The sequence below is a fragment of the Thermobia domestica genome, chromosome 15 (genome assembly GCF_964235325.1).
Source record: "Thermobia domestica chromosome 15, izTheDome1.hap1.1, whole genome shotgun sequence".
Classification (NCBI taxonomy): domain Eukaryota; kingdom Metazoa; phylum Arthropoda; class Insecta; order Zygentoma; family Lepismatidae; genus Thermobia; species Thermobia domestica.
This window is the reverse complement of record NC_137468.1, coordinates 184,235,112-184,255,380: the sequence shown is the minus strand read 5'-3', so window position 1 is coordinate 184,255,380 and position 20,269 is coordinate 184,235,112. Positions and strand designations below refer to the sequence as shown.

The window sequence follows — 20,269 nt, the reverse complement described above, 5'->3', positions numbered from 1 at the left end:
GTATCCCAGGGTGTGGATTCGATGTATTTTGTTACACATAATACAAATTTCGAAACCTTGGACCGTGAATTTTTTTATGGGTGGAAAATTTGAGCGATTTTAGATAGGAAGGATACATGTAACATATACACAAAAATAGTTACGTGCAGAGTATCCCAGGGTGTGGATTCGATGTATTTTGTTACACATAATACAAATTTCGAAACCTTGGACCGTGAATTTTTTTATGGGTGAAAAACTTGAGTGATTTTGAATAGGGAGAACACAGGTTTTTCGCCCATAAAACAAAATTGACACCATCAATCATCCTGGTGTTTTGAAATTCGAATTATGTGTAACAAAGTACATCGAATTCGTATCCTGCGGTCCACTGCACAGAGTTTGTGTTACGTGTATCTTCCCTATCCAAAATGACTCAAGTTTTTGCCCATAACAAAATATTGACACAATCGATCTTCCTGGGGTTTCAAAATTTGGATTCTGTGAAAAAAAAAAAAAAAAAGACTCCATACCCTGGGGACCAGTGCACAGAACGTTTACTTTATTTTGTGTGTCTGTGTAATTTACAGTACTATAATACAAATATGTTTAAAAGCTTAACGACTGAACAGTTTAAAAGAACATACAATAGTAACATTTTATTTTCTGAGACATAAGAAATAAACAGAACACAAACATTCTTTAAGAGATTTCTGATTTGCCACAAATTATTGTATCATTTTAATAAAAGATAAAAAAAAAAGCATTCAATAAAATGTACACAGTATTAGTATTGCTATTGTGAAATATTATTACATTATTACCAATTAAACGATGCTTTAGCGAAAAGTTTTCCCCCTGTGCAATGAAAAAGATTATTTCCACTGTAAGATTAAATTTGAAAGAGTTTACATACCGACCAAGTCCTTTTCATCAAAATTTCACATTTCAAAGCTGAAAGGAAAAATTCTACTTATATATTATTTTCAAACACTTACAAACTAGGGAGTGATGACGGAGCACTTTACTCTAATAAATAAATAACTGAAAAATTAATAAATTATGACTTTTTGGACAAACAATACTCATTTAATAGAAATCTCTCTCGATACATCAATCCGAAATAACGAATAGTTTTTTTTTTTTTTGTTTTGTTCACATTCAGATTGAGTACATAGTGCCAACAGTGTAATACGAAAAAAACAAAAATTACTCAAAACAGTCCTATCAATTAATTTAATCCTTATAAATTTTTGTGCCTATCGTTAGGCTCTAAAGTAGTTTTCTTCATTATTCGACTAAAAAAAGTAACAATAAAGCTTTGTACTTCGTTTTTTTCTAAACCATGGAGGCATTGTAAAACACGTTACGTATGGTTTCACGCCTTTCTGCGTCGACACATAGTGGGTGATAACGTCATACCTTTAAAAAGAAATATTCTTTATGTCTATTTTTATTATTTTTATTTTTTTTTGGCGAGCTTATTTTTGCATGTAGAAGATTGAAATTTTGCACACACATTCAGCGCATCTCTTAGTATTTTTCAGAGTTCTGCGTTAAAACAGAGAAATTGGGTCCAGAGAGGCAAAAATGTGAAAAATAAAAATAAAATAAAAAAAAATTCCTTTTTTCGCGACTTTCCCACCTGAGATACATGACGGAGACGTGAATGGTGCCGTTTGAAAGTCTGTTCTATTCTGAAGAGAATAATATATGAACCATGACCCTAGGATAAATAGGGATGTCTCAGGAAATTTTTATATTATATTCGTGTCTTTTTGAGTAATTGTGGGACTCATTGGTAAATATTTTCTTCCCGCCCTTACTATTTAAGATAGAAGCTTGAAATTTTCTACACACATGTTTAGTACAAGCCTTAGTAATTTTCAGTTGATTTTGAGATTTGGACGTTTACACTGGGGGATCCAGAGGGTGTCAAAATTTTTAAATAATAGGGACATAATAGGGAAATATGAATATTACCGTTTGAAAGGTTAATTCTATTCTTAAGAAAATGAGGTACGAACTATGATTCTAGGATAAATAGGGATGATGCTGTAGCTGATTGAGTGGAAGTCTATAATTTACCTTTACAAAAGCCAAAATTTATAAGGATAAGTGTAAAATTAAAAGTAATGATTATTTATATATATAAATGAAAAGTATTTCCATTCAAATAATGGAAAATTAGAAAAGCATTGAACATACAGACATTAAATTTCAGGTACAGGAAGTAGACATTTACGATAAAACGTAGTTCGAATTTCGTTGAATATTTCAACAGCTAAATATGGCTGTCAGTTTCAAGTGTGAAAGGAAGAAAGGCTGATGCAAAGCCTATCTATTACTAATACTTCCACAAAACTTTTTTTTTTTTTTTTTTTTTTAACTTACTTTTGTCTTTCTTGCACTTTTAAGAATTTCAAGATTATTTAGGCATTAAATTGTCGGATAAATTTTCTTTATTCAAAAGGAACGTCTTTACTCAACGGAATTTTATCTAAACTATTAAAAGAGATAACTTGGAATGAACATTTTAAAAGAGTTTATGCGAGTATTCTAAAGCTAAAATTATCCACTGAACACAAGCGAAATAAACTGCGCGTGAAGCTCCCAATAATTTATGTGGAACAGTGTACCTATGATTATTATTAATATTTTTCCTTAGTTTCAAATTAGGATGAACATGTGGCCTGATTACACTGCCACCTGGATCAGACATTACTTTGTATGACAGTGAATAAATATTGTAATAGATCCAGTTTCAAAACAATAATTATAAGATTCAAATGATACGCTATACTAACATGTATTGGATGAAGTTCCAAAAATCTGGAACAAATGGTACTTACCAATATGTATAGCCTTCGCTGATTTCGAATGATTACAACCAATAGTAGGGTTTCGGTGGGAAATTAACTCTCTTAATATACATAACTTATCAAAAAAACAATAACAAATACATAACCACGCATTTACTATAAGTTTTTAAGTAGTAATCCATTTTTCAACAGTGCAACTTGAATAGTCTGTTCTCCAAATACCCAATTTTCAATAAATACAAGTTTTAAATGTCGCCTCTACATGAACAAACTTCAGGTCCTGTGACCCCTTTGTGAACAATTTCAGGAAGTAATGTAAATATTATCGCACAAAAATAAAGAATGTACAATGTAAGGTATTTCGCTAAGCACCCCATCACATAAGCAAGGAAAAGGTGGAAAAGATTTACCGATGTTGAACATATACTGTAGACTCTTTCGCTACACGCCTCATCACATAGGGAAGTAAAAAGTGGAAAAGATTTACCGGTGTTGAACATATACTGTAGACTCTTCCGCTACATGCCTCATCACATAGGGAAGGAAAAAGTGGAAAAGAAAGATTTACCGGTGTGTACATGAGTCTCACTTGATTTTTAACACAATAATTTGTACGGTGAATTATTTTCCTCTTTTCTTTGAAATGATTTGGAATTTTATTGATGAGGATTCACAGAAGAAACACTGTGGTCTAGTAGTTAGTAGTTAGGATTCACGTCCGAGTGGTCCTGGGTTCAATTCCTGACCGGTGTTTCCCAATTTTTCGGCGTATCACCAGCGTCGTGAAGCAAACTGGAGAGTCACGTGAATAAAAAAAAAAAAAAAAAAAAAAAACCTGACGGCCACTAGATCTTAGAAACCTCCTAATACGCCTGTACAGAAACAGAGCGACGCAGCGCGCTAAGCACATTTTCGTCGCTCGACTGTCTTAATTCAGCTGATCGCTAACAGGTGGAGTTCGAAGAGATTCAACCTCATAAAGACTGTCACGCCAAGTGATTAGTTTTAATTTACAGAAGCCTAATTGAATGTCAATTCTTTTTAGAAATGAACTTGGATTACATGTATTTAATATATTATTTAAAATTTAATTTGGTTATTAAATTATTTTAAAATTTTATAGAAAACTTACATTTTCACCATGACAGGAACATTTAAATAGATGTAAAGAAAAAATCAATAAAACCAAACCATTAAAATTCCAGGCCATTGCAAAGAAAACTGCAAAATAGCTCCCCCAATATAAATCGATGGGCTTAAAAAAACAGATCGCGCAGGTATTAAAACACCGATAATTAGGCCTTTTTCGAAAATTTTGTTTTTGTTATTTACATATTTAATTTTTTTACGTGTTGTAGGGGTTGATAGTGTTTGACTTTTCGGACCACGGGAAAGTTGGTCAAAGTATCTGACAGGAAGGTTCTTTGCATTTGCATTTCACCGTCCGTTTCAGTTTCGTTATTCCTGTTGTAGAGGACTGCAAATTTTCTGTGTTTGTGATACAGTAGCGTTATTATTTTGCAATACTGAATAATGATTGTGATTGAAATCTCTATTTTTAACATGTACGTTTGAAATATGTAATAATCTGATGTCATATCATTTGAAATAAAAGTTTATGTTGGATTCGCAACACTTCAAATTTGGTGGTACTGGAGAGTGACAGACGAAATCCTTCTGACATCTTCTTCTTCCTTTACATCTGTGACAACATAGCATCGATTATATCTACCATTTCCGATCTATTTTCGGTACAAGTTTTAGGTGGTTAAAAAGAGGGAAACCCAGTGTAGATATACAGGATGTTTCAAAACAACACCGACGTTTGGGAAGTGATTCATGTTATGAAGATAAGACAAAACGTGTAGACTAACCTGGGTCCCTTATTTCGGAGTTATAGACTGCCGAAAACATAAAAAATTAAATTTAAAGATTTATAGCTCTAATATGCGACCTACCGTAGTCGGGTCAAGACTTAACTTAGGAAATAGTATGTGCCCTATGCAAATATCCAAGTTTCAGAATCTTCCGCAACAATTTTTTTATAGAGGCAGTTGGTGAGTACGTCAAATTATATGCCCATAGTCAAACTCCCTTCATAAAAATTATTGCGTGAGTACCGCGGGATTCTGAAACATGGATTTTCGGATAGTGCACATATTAGTTCCTAAGTGAACTCTTGGCCCGACTACGGTAAGACCCATAGTTTTGGAGCTATAAATCTTTGAAGTTAATTTTTTCATGTTTTTGGCAGCCTATAGTTCGGAAATGACGGATTTCTGCACCCAGGTTGATCTATGCTTTTTGTCTTATCTTGGTGTCAGGAATCACCTCCCAAACGCTGTCCGTGCTGTTTTGGAACATCCTGTATAAACATTAAAATAAATTGTATTTAAATAGGCTCTTGAGAGTAAAGAAGAGAGAAGAAAACAAATAATACAGATAAAAATCCAGTCTTGAGGCTAATCTTTTAGAATCTTTTCTTCCTTTCATACTCCTTTCGATGATACATTCCTCAGTTCGAAATTTAAGTGCTTATTACTTCCTTCAATGAGTTTCACGTAATCTTAGGTTCTAATCATAATTAATAAGACAGTGACCGCCGGAATCCCTGTGTAATCAATTCATATCAGCGATGTATATACACAGTGATAAAACCATCATTTTTTTCATTATGATAAGTATATTGGCTTAAATATTTTATAACTTACACTTGGAACGTCGTAGAACTTATTCAGCTTATACGATTAGTTTAAAACCCATTGAATATAATAACATAATGAGTTACTTGCGTAGACACAATCAGTTATAGTCAGTTGAAATGCAGGGTATTCGGAAACAGCATCAAATATCTTTGAGAAACGTGTTCTGACAAGAAAAAAATAAATATCTATACAACGTGAGTCAAAAGTCCTTGGACACACTTATAATTTGAAACCGGAAGGGAACAAGTGAAACGTAAGTATGGCAACTAATATTGGGGAGAGCTGCACCTTTTGGGTTGTATGATGATCGTGGCCGCCATCTTGGATTCAAGTCGATTTTTTTTTTAATGGGATGGGGCATGTGGCATATTAAATAACACTAACTCCAGCTTACGAATGCAGCGTTGTAATTGTATTTTGTCAATGTTGGAGGGTTCGGGATTTGTGAAGGCCCAAACGTGAAAAATGACATTGAAACTGACATAATCTCTCTTCGTTGCCGAGCGAGTTTCGAATCCTTCAACACTGAAAAAAACACAAAAGCATTCCTGAGCTCAAGCTAGTGTTATTTACTATGCCACATGTCCCCTTCCCATTTAAAAATTTCTACTCGTATCCAAAATGGTGGCCATGATCGACATACACCCTAATGTTGCGGCTCCTCACCAAATATCAGTTGCCATACTTACTTTGTACTTGTTCCCTTCCGGCTTCAAATTTTTCAAGGTGTCAATGGACTTTTGAGTCACCCTATATATATATATATATATATATATATATATATATGAGTGTACAGATGCATCACTTCGGAGCTGTTGCCTGCCGGAAATAGGTAGGAATGATACGAATAAAAGTAGTTCAAGAACGAAATATCGAATGGAAGTCGGGTTAAAGGGAGCGTAATAATTATTTTAGGCCAAGATTCCATTAATATGCTAAAGAATATGAAATATGCCAGTTTTCAATTCCTGATCCGCCATTCTTTGTTTCTAGATCTCTTGAATTATCTTCAATATTTAAAGGTTAACCCTGTTACCATCTCTGTTCCACATTCATTGGTGCGTGAATGGGATCTAAATTTAAAATAATTACTATACTCTTTTATTCAACCTTGACCCGAAACTTCGCTTGCGAGTTACGACCTTCTATTTTATCGTTCCTGCCAATTTTTAGGTTTTACGTCCCACGCTTATGCTGGCTAGGCTAAAGAAAACGGTGATGATGAGAAACGGATGAAATGAGGGAATATAAAAAGTGGGAGGAAACGGGACAACCCCTAGAAAACCCACGTACACGGTGTTTGTCCACGAGAAAGTTCACTTGGTGCGAGCTGGGATAGAACCAAAAACCCCATGCACCAGAGATTTGGACACTACGGAAGTTAGAAAAGAAATATTTAGTGAGTTCCGAAATGTGATGTTTGATAAGGATCGAAAATATAAAATGGTGGACGAAGATAGTAACAGACTATGACTTTTAAAACGGGTGGGAGAGAAGAGGACACTTTAGGCAACATTGTTCATAGAAAGGCTAACTGGATTGAACACATCTTGCGTAGCGCCATGAAGGACAAAGAAAGCAAAGACTGAAAAAAAAAAATACAACTGTTCGATGATTTGAAAAATAGAAGGAACTATTGGGGGTTAAAATAAGAAGTTGAAACTCGAGAAAAGTGAAAGAAATATTTCCAAACCAGAATCTGAGAAATACACAAAATCATTAGTCCCAGGATTAGCCTGCAGTCAGAATACTTAATAATAATAATAATAATAATAATAATAATAATAATAATAATAATAATAATAATAATAGTAATAATAATAATAGCAGCAGCTCCGAAACGACGCATTTGTACACCCGCGTTTGTATACATATATTTATTTTTTTCGTGTGAGGATTCACTTCCTAAACTATTTTGCTGTTCTTTCGGAACACCCTATTTATGCATCATATTGTTGAGTTATATTGCGTATGTCAACATAGTCTAATTTCTTTTGCGCTTTTTCTGATCACTTGGTACTATGTACTTTTCTCTTCGTTTTCCCGTACGTATACATTTGTAATAAGGCAGAATTATTTCATAATTTAAATACGAATAAACTTGGTAAAGAGACATTGTACAAATCATATTCACTTATCATTCTCTAATACAGCTACAAAAATATGGCAAGATACATTAACTAAAATTATCAATATATACGTTTGTTTGCGTTTGTAAGTTGGAATAAATCAAGAACCGTAATATAGTACATGGAATGTGTGTTTCATAAATAAACATAAAATCCTACCAAAACTACTACTAATTATCAATAATCTGTGTTACAATCTTGGCTATATATCATCATTGCCTTTGTCAGACTGAATAGTGTCTAGTAAGTGAAAGGAACAGTGGTATAAGATTTTATTATAATGAATTTTAAAATTGGTTGGATGATAAAATTTTCATATGCTTCATCGCTACCAATTTGTAGTTATTTTTTTTCTCTGAATCCCGCCTGGTCAAGCTCTGATCCATGTTTAGTATAAAATAAATAAATAAAATCAACGTTATACCCACCTACCAGCAAGACACCAGCCAGTGTGATGAAACATTTATTTAATGTGGTTATTTTGGAAAAATAATTAATGTTCAATTAAGTAGGATATTCCCAAGTTACTCCCTTAAGTTAGTGACATTAATTATATTGTGTGTGTGTTACTGATTTGAACCACGGACGTTACAACATATTGACGAAAATGTCACATAGATTACCAGTGATAAGTGGTTGCTTTGATTAGACTTTATTTTTATTTTAAGGTACACATTGTTCCAAAGCAAGTTATGAGCACCATTTATATGTATTTCATGTATCAGGTCATTTCATAAATAGTGCACACTATTTTTTTTTTTTTCTTTTTTGTGACTTACACGTTTATTGTTTGGGGAGGATCTCGTTACAGGCCTTCGATACAACCAGCCTGATCCCAATGTCCGGGTAGCTTTTGTATTCCATCAAGGACGCCATCTTTGTGAAGTTGTCAAAAGTTTCGGGTAACTGCTGTAGAAAGCTCTTCCCGACATGGAAACCGACGTCCAGGCATATGTTTTTTCAACTTTAGGAACAGGTCGTAGTCTGGTGGACTCATATCTGAATTGTACGGAGCATGAGGTAACATTTCCCAACCGATATTTGCGAAGCATTTGACGTTCAGCATTAGCGATGTGGGGGCAAGCGTTGTCATGGAGAATCAGTGGACCCGTCCTGAGCAACTGCAGTCCGGTTTTGCACATTTTTCAGTGCAGATTCAGCAGGAATTCACAATAATACGCTGCTATGACACTTCTTCCCCATGGAACTCTGTCTATTATGATAATGCCTTGGTGATCATAAGCATTTGCTTAACCTTTGATTGAGATCGACGACACTTTTTTGGTCTTGGAAAAGATGGAGCTCTTTACTCGTTGGATTTTGATTTCAACTCCAGTTCAAAGTTTCTGATCCACGTTTCATCAATACCAATAATGCAACGCAAGAAGTCCTCACCTTCAACGTTGAATCTTTGTATCAGCACTGTTGCATGAACAGACTTGTCTGTTTCTCTTCAGCAGCCAAGAAGTGGGGGGTCCAACGAGCACAATTTTTTCTCTTCTGAAAATAATTGGTCAGAATTTGGTATACAGACCCAGATGAAATCCCTGGGATGTAGAGGTCTGCATGGGCTCGGCCTACGAATCATATATCACTTCGGGCCCGGGCCGTAAATATTTAAATATACAACCATATGTCTTGGGCCTAACTTTGCAAATATACTGTACAACGATATATATTGTACCGTTCTTTCTGGAGAACTTTTAAAGCACAACTGAAAAAAAAAAAAAAAAAAAAAGATCTCCAATTGCTGTATACAAAAATACAATTTTTCCTTAATTATTAAATTTCTGTAATTCGGGCTCATTGGATTATCACAAGAGCTCGGGCCGGGCTCAAGCCTAAATGCTAAAACATATTTCAGAGTCGGGTCGGGCCTCGGACCGGGCCCGGGCTAAAAATTCCGGCCCGTGCAGACCGCTACTGTGATGTCAGAAAGTTACTCACATGTCACATAGCGATCTTCCTGAAGTATATCTGCCATACGTGCACACTTTTTTCATCGCTTGATGATTACGGCAATTCTGGTGTAGCATCATCCTTTATACTCACACGACCACTGCAAAAACGAGTAGACCAACGAGAAACTGTATAAGTACTACGATCCACTGCTGTCTCACTACAAACTTCACGTAAGGCACTGTGAATTTCTATGGGGTTTTGGCACGTAAGGTTTCAATCTTTATATACGATCTCTGATCTTCAACAGACAAGTTACTTGAGACACCTGTCGCCTCCATTTCCAACACTTGTCACAGCTACACTGTATTTACTAGTGAGCGCACAAGCACACGTCTTGCTTCAAGACCTCAGCTTCAACCGACGAAATGTTTGCCTCAATTTCATCATTCACTCCACAGTGTTGCCATAGTGTGCATTATTTATGAAATGACTGTCGTAATATGAATTAATTTTAGATGTTCATGTGATTTGAATAAATTATCTCAAAATCTGTTTACAAAAGTGTTGGCTTGTTGTTTTGGAGTCTAATGGCATCCTTCTCAGCATTTGCGTATAACGGAATTGAAGTTTAATAGGCAATCCAAACCATATAAACTCCTATTGGGTTTCAAAACCTGAGCAAATAAGAAATAGTATACTTAAATGTAGTAAAACGACTATCTTACAATCAGCAAAAAAACGCTGTTTTTTTTTATTTTTTATTTATTTTTTTTTTAGAGCATTTCTCATCTTCTGTAGCACCAAAAGTATTTAGTTATTTTACAGACTGATTCGTAAAGTTTAACGGTCCTCTTAAGTATCGAGAATGTATGAGACAGAATTTATCACTTGTTAACGTCCGTTTTCAGCAGGAGGAGTATAAGACAGTATCTAACAATTGTTAACGTCTCTTTCTAATGTGGAGGACGTATGGGACAGGATCTACCACTTATTTAAAATCTCCTTTCAGCACGAAGAACGAGTTAAGATCTATCACTTTTTAACGACCCTTTTTAGCACAAAGAATCTATGAGACGGATCTATCTCTTTTTAACGTTCCTTTGCAGTAGGGGGATGTACCAGACAGGATTTACCACTTTTTAATGTCCCTTTACAGCAGGAGGATGTATAAGACAGAATCTATCACTTGTTAACGTCTCTTTTTAATACAGAGGATGTATGAGACAGCATCTACCACATTTTAACATCTCTTTCCAGCACGAAGGATATACGAGACAGGGTCTACTACTTAAAAATTGATCAGACCCACAACTTGGATTTGTATCCGAGCCCTGTAACTCCCATCGAGGATCGATGCCAAGTGCAAGACCTCATGAACATAAAGCACGTGCGTGAACCACCGCACTATAAGGATCACTTGCGTAATTTAATGTTCCTTCATAGGAATACACACGAAGATATGCTAGAATTATAAAAAATAAAGTGCGACTGGATCGAGAATCGAACTTAGGTCTCCTGCTACTATATACATGCGTTAACTACTACGCTACCTGGTTCACTTCCTGAATGGCTATGAATTCTATCAATGTGGATGCTCAATGTAAGCATTAAATCATCAAAGCATAGCAGAAGTTGTGGTATGGTGCATGTAGTCTGACTCAGTCCGCACTGACTTTAAATGTAGCGTAGTGGTTAACGCACCGGCACGTAAACCGGAGATACGGGTTCTATTCTGGGTCTCATTTTTTAAACACATTGCATATTACTGAATTCGCGCCTAAGGAGGAATTGGTGTGTTATGAACTGGGTTATTTACTTCATAATTATATAGAATCATAAAACTTACATATTAATGCATATTTCTTTTATGAACCACAAAACAATCATGTATCAATGTCAATGTTGTATAGCACACCAATATTTCATATATTAAAACTACAAGTTTTTCCAATATTATTCAATGTTTTAACTTTATTTTAAATTATCAAACATAACAACGAACAGAACTATAAAATATATTTGGTAGTGTAATAATCAGTCTATTTTCTCTTGTGAAATGTTTCTTGCATCGTAACTTCTCTTTCGCACAGAAACAAGCTATGATCTTTATGATCACTTCATCAAAAGATTAATCACAAATTATTAACAACATCTGATAAAATTTACTGAAAACAAAAGGGTAACTTCTTGAAAATACTTTCATGATCTTATTATAATTAAACATAGTATGTTAAAACAATTTCTTAACACTTCAGAAATAACTTTACTGGTAATAACTAATAATAAAAATAGTATAGCTAAAACATGCATTTCGTTATTTCTTTCTTTCTTTTTTTAGCAATCCTGCGTAGAAATATTAAATTAATGTAAGATGTGGACAGAAACACATGCGATATCCTTCCACAATCAAATATATAACACACCGAAGTAATGTATTTGCATCCTGAAAACTAATGCATGCTAAATTTTACTTTAAGATACTATACAGGGTGTTTCACAACAACATCGATAACGTTTGAGAGGTGATTCTTGACACCAAGATGAACCAAAAAGTGTAGACCAACCTAGGTGCAGAAATACGTCATTTCAGAGTTATAGACTGCTGAAAATATGAAAAAATGAACTTTAAAGGTCCCTAGCTCCAATACCATGGGACCTAACGTAGTCGGGTCAAGACTTCACTTAGGAACTAGTATGTGCCCTATCCAAATATCTATGTTTCAAAATCCTGAGGTACTTCCGCAACAATTTTTATCGAGGTAGTTGGTGAGGACTTCAAGTTATATGCCCGTGGCCAAACTCCCTGTATAAAAATTGTTGCGTAAGTACCGCAGGATTCTGAAACGTGGATATTTAGATAGGGTACATATTAGTTCCTCAGTGAAGTCTTGACCCGACTACGGTAGGTCCCATTGTATTGGAACTATGGACTTTAAAGTTCATTGTTTCATGTTTTCGGCAGCCTATAACTTCGGAATGACAGATTTCTGCACCTAGGATGGTCTATACTTTTTTGTCTTATCTAGGTGTCAGGAATCACCTCCCAAACGTGGTCAGTGCTATTTTGAAACACCCTGCATATTAAAATAGTACAACTTCTTTCCACTCAAAAATCAGGAACTTTTACCTTTATGCATTTCAAATCAGAATTCACCATATATGTCTAACTTAGACATTACAAATATATATGTATATATACCTCCTTAAAAAGCCATTATTTTATACGATGGCACAAATTCATTAAGAATGCATATAAATTTTACAATAAACAATATTTCTTACTTTTCATATTTTGACTTTGCACTTTAAAAAAAACACAATGAATTAAGGGAAATAGGCTCTTTTTTTATAGCATTTCGAGCATTTATTCGGCATTTTACACGAATAACATTCAACACTTCTGAGGTAATTACGACTATTCTGCAATTATAGCACATTAATACTTAAATTATTATAATCGTTATCCGGTGGTGATGGAAAATATCTAATTTACTTTCAGTTGAGTAAACTTAAAGCTTTTCTTATTATTATGAGATTCTGGCTAGAGGCTGAATATCGAAAACAAGATTTGATAAATCTGTTACAATCTTTACCAGTTTGGAAAGCAATGGAAGTCAGTCTATTTGTTTTATATTTCAAAATATTGGTAGTTTTCATCTTTGTTCAATCAATGACTTCCTATTAATTTTAAATACATATACACGATGGAGAAGAAAAAAAAAATTCTAACCTGAAAAGCGTTCCATTAATTTGAGGGTTTGCACTCGGTTGTTAAGACAGCGCAAGAGCAAAGCGATGTACTTATGGGAAAATAAATTTACATAAATTTCCAACATAACACTCTTACTGTGGCATTAGCTCATATGTCAAAATAGAATCAAATTTTTGTGCAAGGCATTTTCAGAGGTAATTTTTTTTTTACTGTAGAATAAATTTGAACTCGAGACACCCATTCACCGAATGGCAAGGAAGAACCCACTTATGCAAGATAGAATATGCTCCTGCGAACTGCTGTTCAGTAAAGACTCCAAAAAGCATCTGAAAGTTATATAATTGTACTGGCTATTCTAAAGTACTCATTTAAAACTGTATCGTACCCCTACTCAATAATGTTCTGAGATCACTACTATACTGCTTATGGCTAATTCAAAGATACTATTTGTGAAGGTGTATCTCCAATCCGAAAACAGAAAAATACTGTTGTGTGATATATACATTAATATACGACGCACATCCTAAAAGTAACTTTCCCACGCGTTCCATAGCCAGGAAACCGTATTTGGCGCAAAGCGACTTCGTGCACGTGAGAGAGTAAGATCTTAGCTTAGCGCATGCGCCAGCAGAACTTCCCTAGTGCTCTCAGTAGCGTCGTGGCAGTGGTAGAGCTCCAACAATGCGTGAAGTGCGAGCAGTGAAAAAGTTTTTGAATGCGCAGGGCATAGCGCCGATTGAAATCCATCATCAGCTGTTGCGTTGCACAAATGTCAATGCTGATCCGATGCATCTTGCTTTGTCTTCTGGAGTCAGTTGCTTCGGCACACGCCTTCTTGATCAACAGGCGTTCTGTGACAATGGTGTGCAATAAGGAGTGGGAAATCTGCGGAAACTGACCGCTGAATTCCTTTACTGTGAAGCGATGATTCTGCATGATGCGTTCCCGAATAAGGTCCACAATGTCGTTCGTGACGACGGTTAGCCTTCCACTGCGCTCCTCATCGTGCACATTTTAGCGCCCTGATGCAAATTGTCTACACCAGCAACACACCATCTGCTTGCTCATGACATTGGGCTCGTAGACCTGGCACAACTAACGGTGGATTTCAATAGTCGCTACGCCCTGTGCATTCAAAATTTTTATCACTGCTCGCACTTCACACGCGGCGGGAGCTGGATTGTGACGACGCTGATGAGAGCACTAGGAAAGTTCCATTGGCCATGCACCATGCTAGGATTTTATTTTCTCACGTGCACGCAGCTGCATCGCGCAACATACGGTTTCCTAGTTATAGGACGCGTGGGAAACTTACTTTCTGGATGTGCCTTGTAGACAAACATGCTGAGAATGAAAAAGAGTTATACTGCTTAAATAATATAATACCCTTGAACAAGAATTTCAAACTGTATATTGAAGCATAGTTGGTGGCAAAAAGTCATATTAAATATTCGTGGCTCTTTTTATGTATAAATAACAATTGAAATGTCAAGCTTAATTTCTTCTTTTAGTTTTAACACTGTTTTGCTCCACCGTGTACCTATTGCTATGATATGTGTTAAAAAGAAATACACTGAAAAAATGGTAAAAATTCCAACTGGTAAAGATTTGTCTATAGTCCTTTCCTTCTTTACCAATCTTATGAAATAAAACTTACCTGTCAGCTAATACGTTTGTTTACAAGAATCTTTCCTCCTAACGTTAATAAGAACAAGTGAACAGTATTATTGTTTCACCACAGATAGAGCATTCACAAGGAATTCCACTATAATCATGCACCACATACGGAAGAAGTCAGATTTCTGTTTCTTAAAGCTAGTAGTAAATTCTATGATTTCTGAAAATTAAATGGCACTTGCAATCACATGTACAGAATATTTTTAAATAAAATATAAGTAATATCCTTAAATAAGTAACAAGAAAACAATAACACTAAGTGCAAAATACAGTGAATTAAAAGGAACTTGCTTGATTTCTTCGGCAGGTACCAGGATTCGGTGCATAGCCAATTGTCCCGACCATTTTCATGGTTCTCAGAATTTCTGGATCGATTGGTGGAGTTCGCCTGAAACAAAGATAATAAACATCTCAATACTTAACTCACAAGCATTCCAAAATAACTTTAATCTTTGGTAACAATTAAATCAAACAATCAGGGATTTACAGTATGCGGCAAAACAAACAGTACTGAAATTCGCCTATGCATGGTGCGTAGATTTAATGGGGTACGGGCGGTGAGCGTCACATGCGTATTTAGTTTATGTATGGACTAGCGTAGTGTACACTTAGAAGGAAGTTGTTACTCATAACACACGAGAAGGTATTTATTACCGAGCACTTTTTCTGCTCATACGGCGTGGGGCAGCATCTCACCCCAGAAGATGAGCGCGCTCGTCTACTGTATTGCTCTGAGTTGAGTTGATTTTGAGTTTAACGTCCCGTTCAGCAGCGAGGCTATATGAGACGTGGACCTACTGATTAACGTGGAATCCGAACCACATGAGCTCCCGCTGGGAATCGAACCCGGGCCTCCCACGCCAAAGGCGCCTGTATTGCTCTGATGCTATGGCATACGAAGTTCAAGATTCCATCAACATATGGTACAGGATGAAACCTGTGTGTACTTCGATCGCTACATCAATCGACAGTTGATTATTGACCAATTCTTGCATGAGTTGCGCCGTTTTTGCCGCACCAAAAGACTGTCGTTACAACAACAATGGATGCAGCAAGACGAAGTTTCTGTCTATACTGCAAGTCACTTGTCCTTCTGCTCACTTGATTTCCAACAAAACGGTTTTCCATATCCTTCTTACTCGCCTGACTTCACGACTCCAGATGCCTACATATGGGTTATACTGAAGGAAGCAATTGTCCGAACAGATAACCCCTATCACTTTACCGAAATTAAGAGAGAAGATTCGATCATTTGTTTTGTCGTTGCAGCAACCCGATTCACTAATATGTTCATCGATCTACAGGGCTGCTACGAAGAATATGTGCAACATAATGGTCAACATTTCGAACACATGATGTACAGGTGTGATTCCTCTTAAACTTACAATATGGGTTGAATAGCATTTAGTTGACATTCATTTAACAATATTTCTTATGTTTCGTTATGTTGTAGAACAAAATAAATAAATGTTAACAATGTGATTTCAGTATTTTGTTTTGCCACATACTGTACTTAGTGACATAAGTACCAGTAAGGTGGAAAACATCACAGACTTTAGAAGTTTCGTCAAAGTGATTTAGTGGGATATTCGTACAAGTTCTCGATAGCAAGTTAATTGAATTTACAAGTATACTGGGCTCAGTTATATTTAACTGACAGGAAATTTTGAATCCAGGTAAGAGGAGAAAATACAGGTTTAGCAACTAGTAATGTTTTAGTAGGATACCCGTATCGGATCTTCATATCAAATGAACGGGTATTACAAGGTAGCATTGTACAGATATATAAAAATTTTCTATATAAGTTCTCATTAACCTTTTACAAAGACAAGTCTTGAAGAATGGAGGGCAAAAAGATATGTATAACGTGTGGAACGAACAGTACGATGGATGAACATTACACGTAAATATTTTATTGAACCAGAACAATTGGAAAATGGCAACCTAGCATACCGAAAAGTTCATGTCAAGATCAATTCATCCAGAAATGACAGCAATGAGATAAATCAGAGTTCCGACTTATTTGACGAGCACGAATTCCCTTACTTTTCCAGATCACGACTTATGAATTTTAGGTTTATATATATAATGTAAAGAAGCAACTATATTTTTCCAGACCAGGGGGTTCCACACTCGTTATGCATGTACATGTATACAGTGTGAAGGTAAGATTTTGTGAACCAAATTGATTTATTTTATAGAATATCCCCTACCAAATAGCCGGGTAAAGCAAATAATTAATAATAATAATAATAATAATAATAATAATAAAATAAAAAAGATTGCGATCTTGGCCAATAATTGAAGAATCACTGTAGAAAATAATGTGTCACCTTGAAATTGTTTTATTTTTTTTTAATACGTTTATGCCTTAGATTTTAATACATAGCTTCCCTTCGTTATATGCTAGGTTGTATTTCTAAGCAATAGTATTTTCTATTTTCTGACGCTTGGGCACAAGGTACTATCTTTTGTCTCTACTCTTACATTAACTATTGTTTTTCGCACTTACATTGTTTTCTACAACGAGTCTTTAATTAGTTTTTGGACCAGGAGCTACAATTTTTGAACGGTCCCTAAATCGAGTTTTCGTATTTTCTGCGTACGGAATAAGCTCATCATACTGAGTTAAGTGATAGTTTGGGTTTGACTACATTATATGTAGTTCTCCAGATATAAGACCTACAAGATTTTTTTTAATATATTGGATCTTTTGATTAAAAAAAAAAAAAAAAAAAACGGTCTGAGAGGTAAAAATCCGTACTTAAAATTCCCGAACTTTTTCAGGTTTTACAGATTTTCTAGGTCGGTGGGAACTCTGTAAGTGAAGATAAATAGGTTCTTTAATTTTGTTTATAGGCAGAATTAGAATTCTGAAGATATTACAAGTTACAATAAGTTCTAAAATTAAAATGTTACATCAGGCATGGGAGAAAATACGAAAATACCAAGTAAAATTAAAAAAGAAAAAAATACTAACCCTTTTAGTTTTTAGTGGATGATTAGTGAAAAAAAAATACGAACAAGACAAAGGAACTTACCTATATGCTTTTTTACAGAACTGCTCCGGCCAATCTGACAAGAGAGTTCCCTGGCACACAGCCATAGCAATGGACGACAAAGGTGTCAGATCATCATGTATACTGATAGAAGGCAGCGTATCTACAGGATCAGCAAATTCCGTTTCACGAGAATACGAATTAAACATTCCTTGTGGGTTGGAGCTGAACAGATGAATCGTCCCTCCAGCGTCACCAAATGCAAGATATTGGCAAGACGGAGAAACATCAAACGTAAGACACATAGAACCGCCTGTGTTGATCTGAAAATAACAAATAGAATCACCTTTTCTTAATCCAATAATTATCTATCTATCTATATACGTGGGTCGTTCAATTTATAAGTTTCACAGAGCTGTAAAATATTTATTTTTTGAGATTTGTAAACTATGGGCGTTACGATCAAGAAGTGATCAAATGACTTATGTCGAATTGCGATTCCCTGAAAAAGAGTTCAGGTTCGTCATAAGAAACCTGGTATCCTGCCAACTGGTAATGAAGAAGTGAAGCAAAATGTATGGTGTGCTAATAGCCAGAGTCCTGATTTTTTGCAAAGGTTTTGGACGAATTGCCTGGGAATTATATAGAGAGATGAGAAAGAACCCATCTACCTCACTTACACACGTATGTATAGTTTAGAAATGTGTCTTAAAAACTAATGTTTTAAAGCTTAGGAAAACTTATATATTAAACGACCCATATATATATATATATATATAGATAGATAGATAGATAGATAGAGATAGAGAGAGTGTGTGCGTGTGTTAAGAAAAACATTTACTTTAAAATGTGGCGGAAAGCGCGTAGAAATGTATACTTAGACTGACAGAGAACTGAACTCCGGTCTTGCGTCCCAACTGCATACATTTTCTATTCTTGTTATATTTACGCCTAATATGCAAGAAAAAACTGTGAATTAAATTTTATTTTTAATTGTTATTACACATTGCTATGAAGGAACAAAAGTATTTTAAAATTTATTGATTTTTTTTTTTTTTTTTAGTTTAACACCCCTTTCAAAAGCGAGGCTATATGAGACGGGACCTACTGATTAACGTGGAAACCGAACCGCATGAGCTATCGCCGGGAATTGAACCCGGGTCTCCCACGCCAAAGACGCGTACACTACCCGCTTAGCTCCTATTTTAACATTTATTTTAAAGGTTTTTCACTACTGGATTTGAGACATATTTCAATACTGAGTGAGATTTTCTTCTCCTTGATCTCCTTCTAAGCTTGGTAATTAATCTGATCTGGGTAAATTTACAACTACTCACAGTTAAAAAAAGCTCAGAAGCACTGTTAACGTCAGTCAACAATAGGGTAAAAACAAAGCAAGTCACCTGAACTCTATAAGTCTGAGCTACAGAAACTACTACTTACGTATTCTTCTCTGATACTTCTTAGTCTCACGTAAACATTTTGATTAAGGAAAACTTGAACTGTAGTAAATACTATATGACAACAGTTGGAGAGGCAACACCCAGAAAGATTTTATAAAAAGAGAACAAATATTGTTACCTATGTGGTACGTCTTGGGGGTATTATTTTTCTCTACATTATTTTGAATTTTATTTATGTAATCCGAGTCTCTGAAATACTTGTTGAACCGCTGCTTAATTCATTTCCCTCTCTCTCTTTACTAATTATGACCTTATATCCTGAAGTAATTATTTTTCCGGAGAGGCGGACGGAAGGAAGGAAGAAATAAATACGCAGGAAGTCAAGAAGTAATTCAGACATTAGGATTACATGAATAAGTAAATAAGTGAGGTTTGATACAAAATCTTTGAGTTTAACGTCCCATGATAATGCACTTTAGGCTAAGGGAGACAATCATTGAAGCAAGCGTATGATGATAACAGAAGTGGTGGAATAAGAAAGTGGAAGGAAACGGGACTTCCCTAAGAAAACTCACGGGCACGATGTTGTCCACCACAAACTTACTTAGCCGGGATCGAACCAGACCCCACGCACCAGAGGTAAGCACTCTGCTGGTGAGCCACCGTGGTCCCTAACATTAAGGTTTGTGAATTAATGTAAAAAAATAATACTCGAAGACGCACCACACAGGTAACAATATTTGTTTTCTTTTTTTATATGTAGGTACATAAAAATAAGTGCGTTAAAAATGCATACATTGGTGCAGAGCGATTTGAATTATTTCATCAATATTTTGATCTGCTGAGTACAGAAACGAAAATCTTCTTAATAACATGAAATATTTTGTAAGTTACAATATCCGTATATTCGTGAAGTTTCCCCGCCTTATGCAGAGTCGTTT

At 35.3% G+C, this 20,269-nt stretch overlaps 1 protein-coding gene across 3 annotated transcripts in view; it reads right to left on the bottom strand.

Annotated features, from left to right (window-relative positions):
- Positions 1 to 20,269, bottom strand: part of PAN2 (PAN2-PAN3 deadenylation complex catalytic subunit PAN2) — a 127,309-nt gene that overhangs the window by 67,702 nt on the left and 39,338 nt on the right. For all 3 annotated transcript variants that reach the window (XM_081740457.1, XM_081740458.1, XM_081740456.1), the window contains exons 8-9: positions 17,968 to 18,248; positions 15,218 to 15,314 (exon numbers count right to left, since the gene is read on the bottom strand). In XM_081740457.1, the coding sequence (XP_081596583.1) occupies positions 15,218 to 15,314; positions 17,968 to 18,248 (378 nt within the window). The remainder of the gene's footprint in view (positions 1 to 15,217; positions 15,315 to 17,967; positions 18,249 to 20,269) is intronic.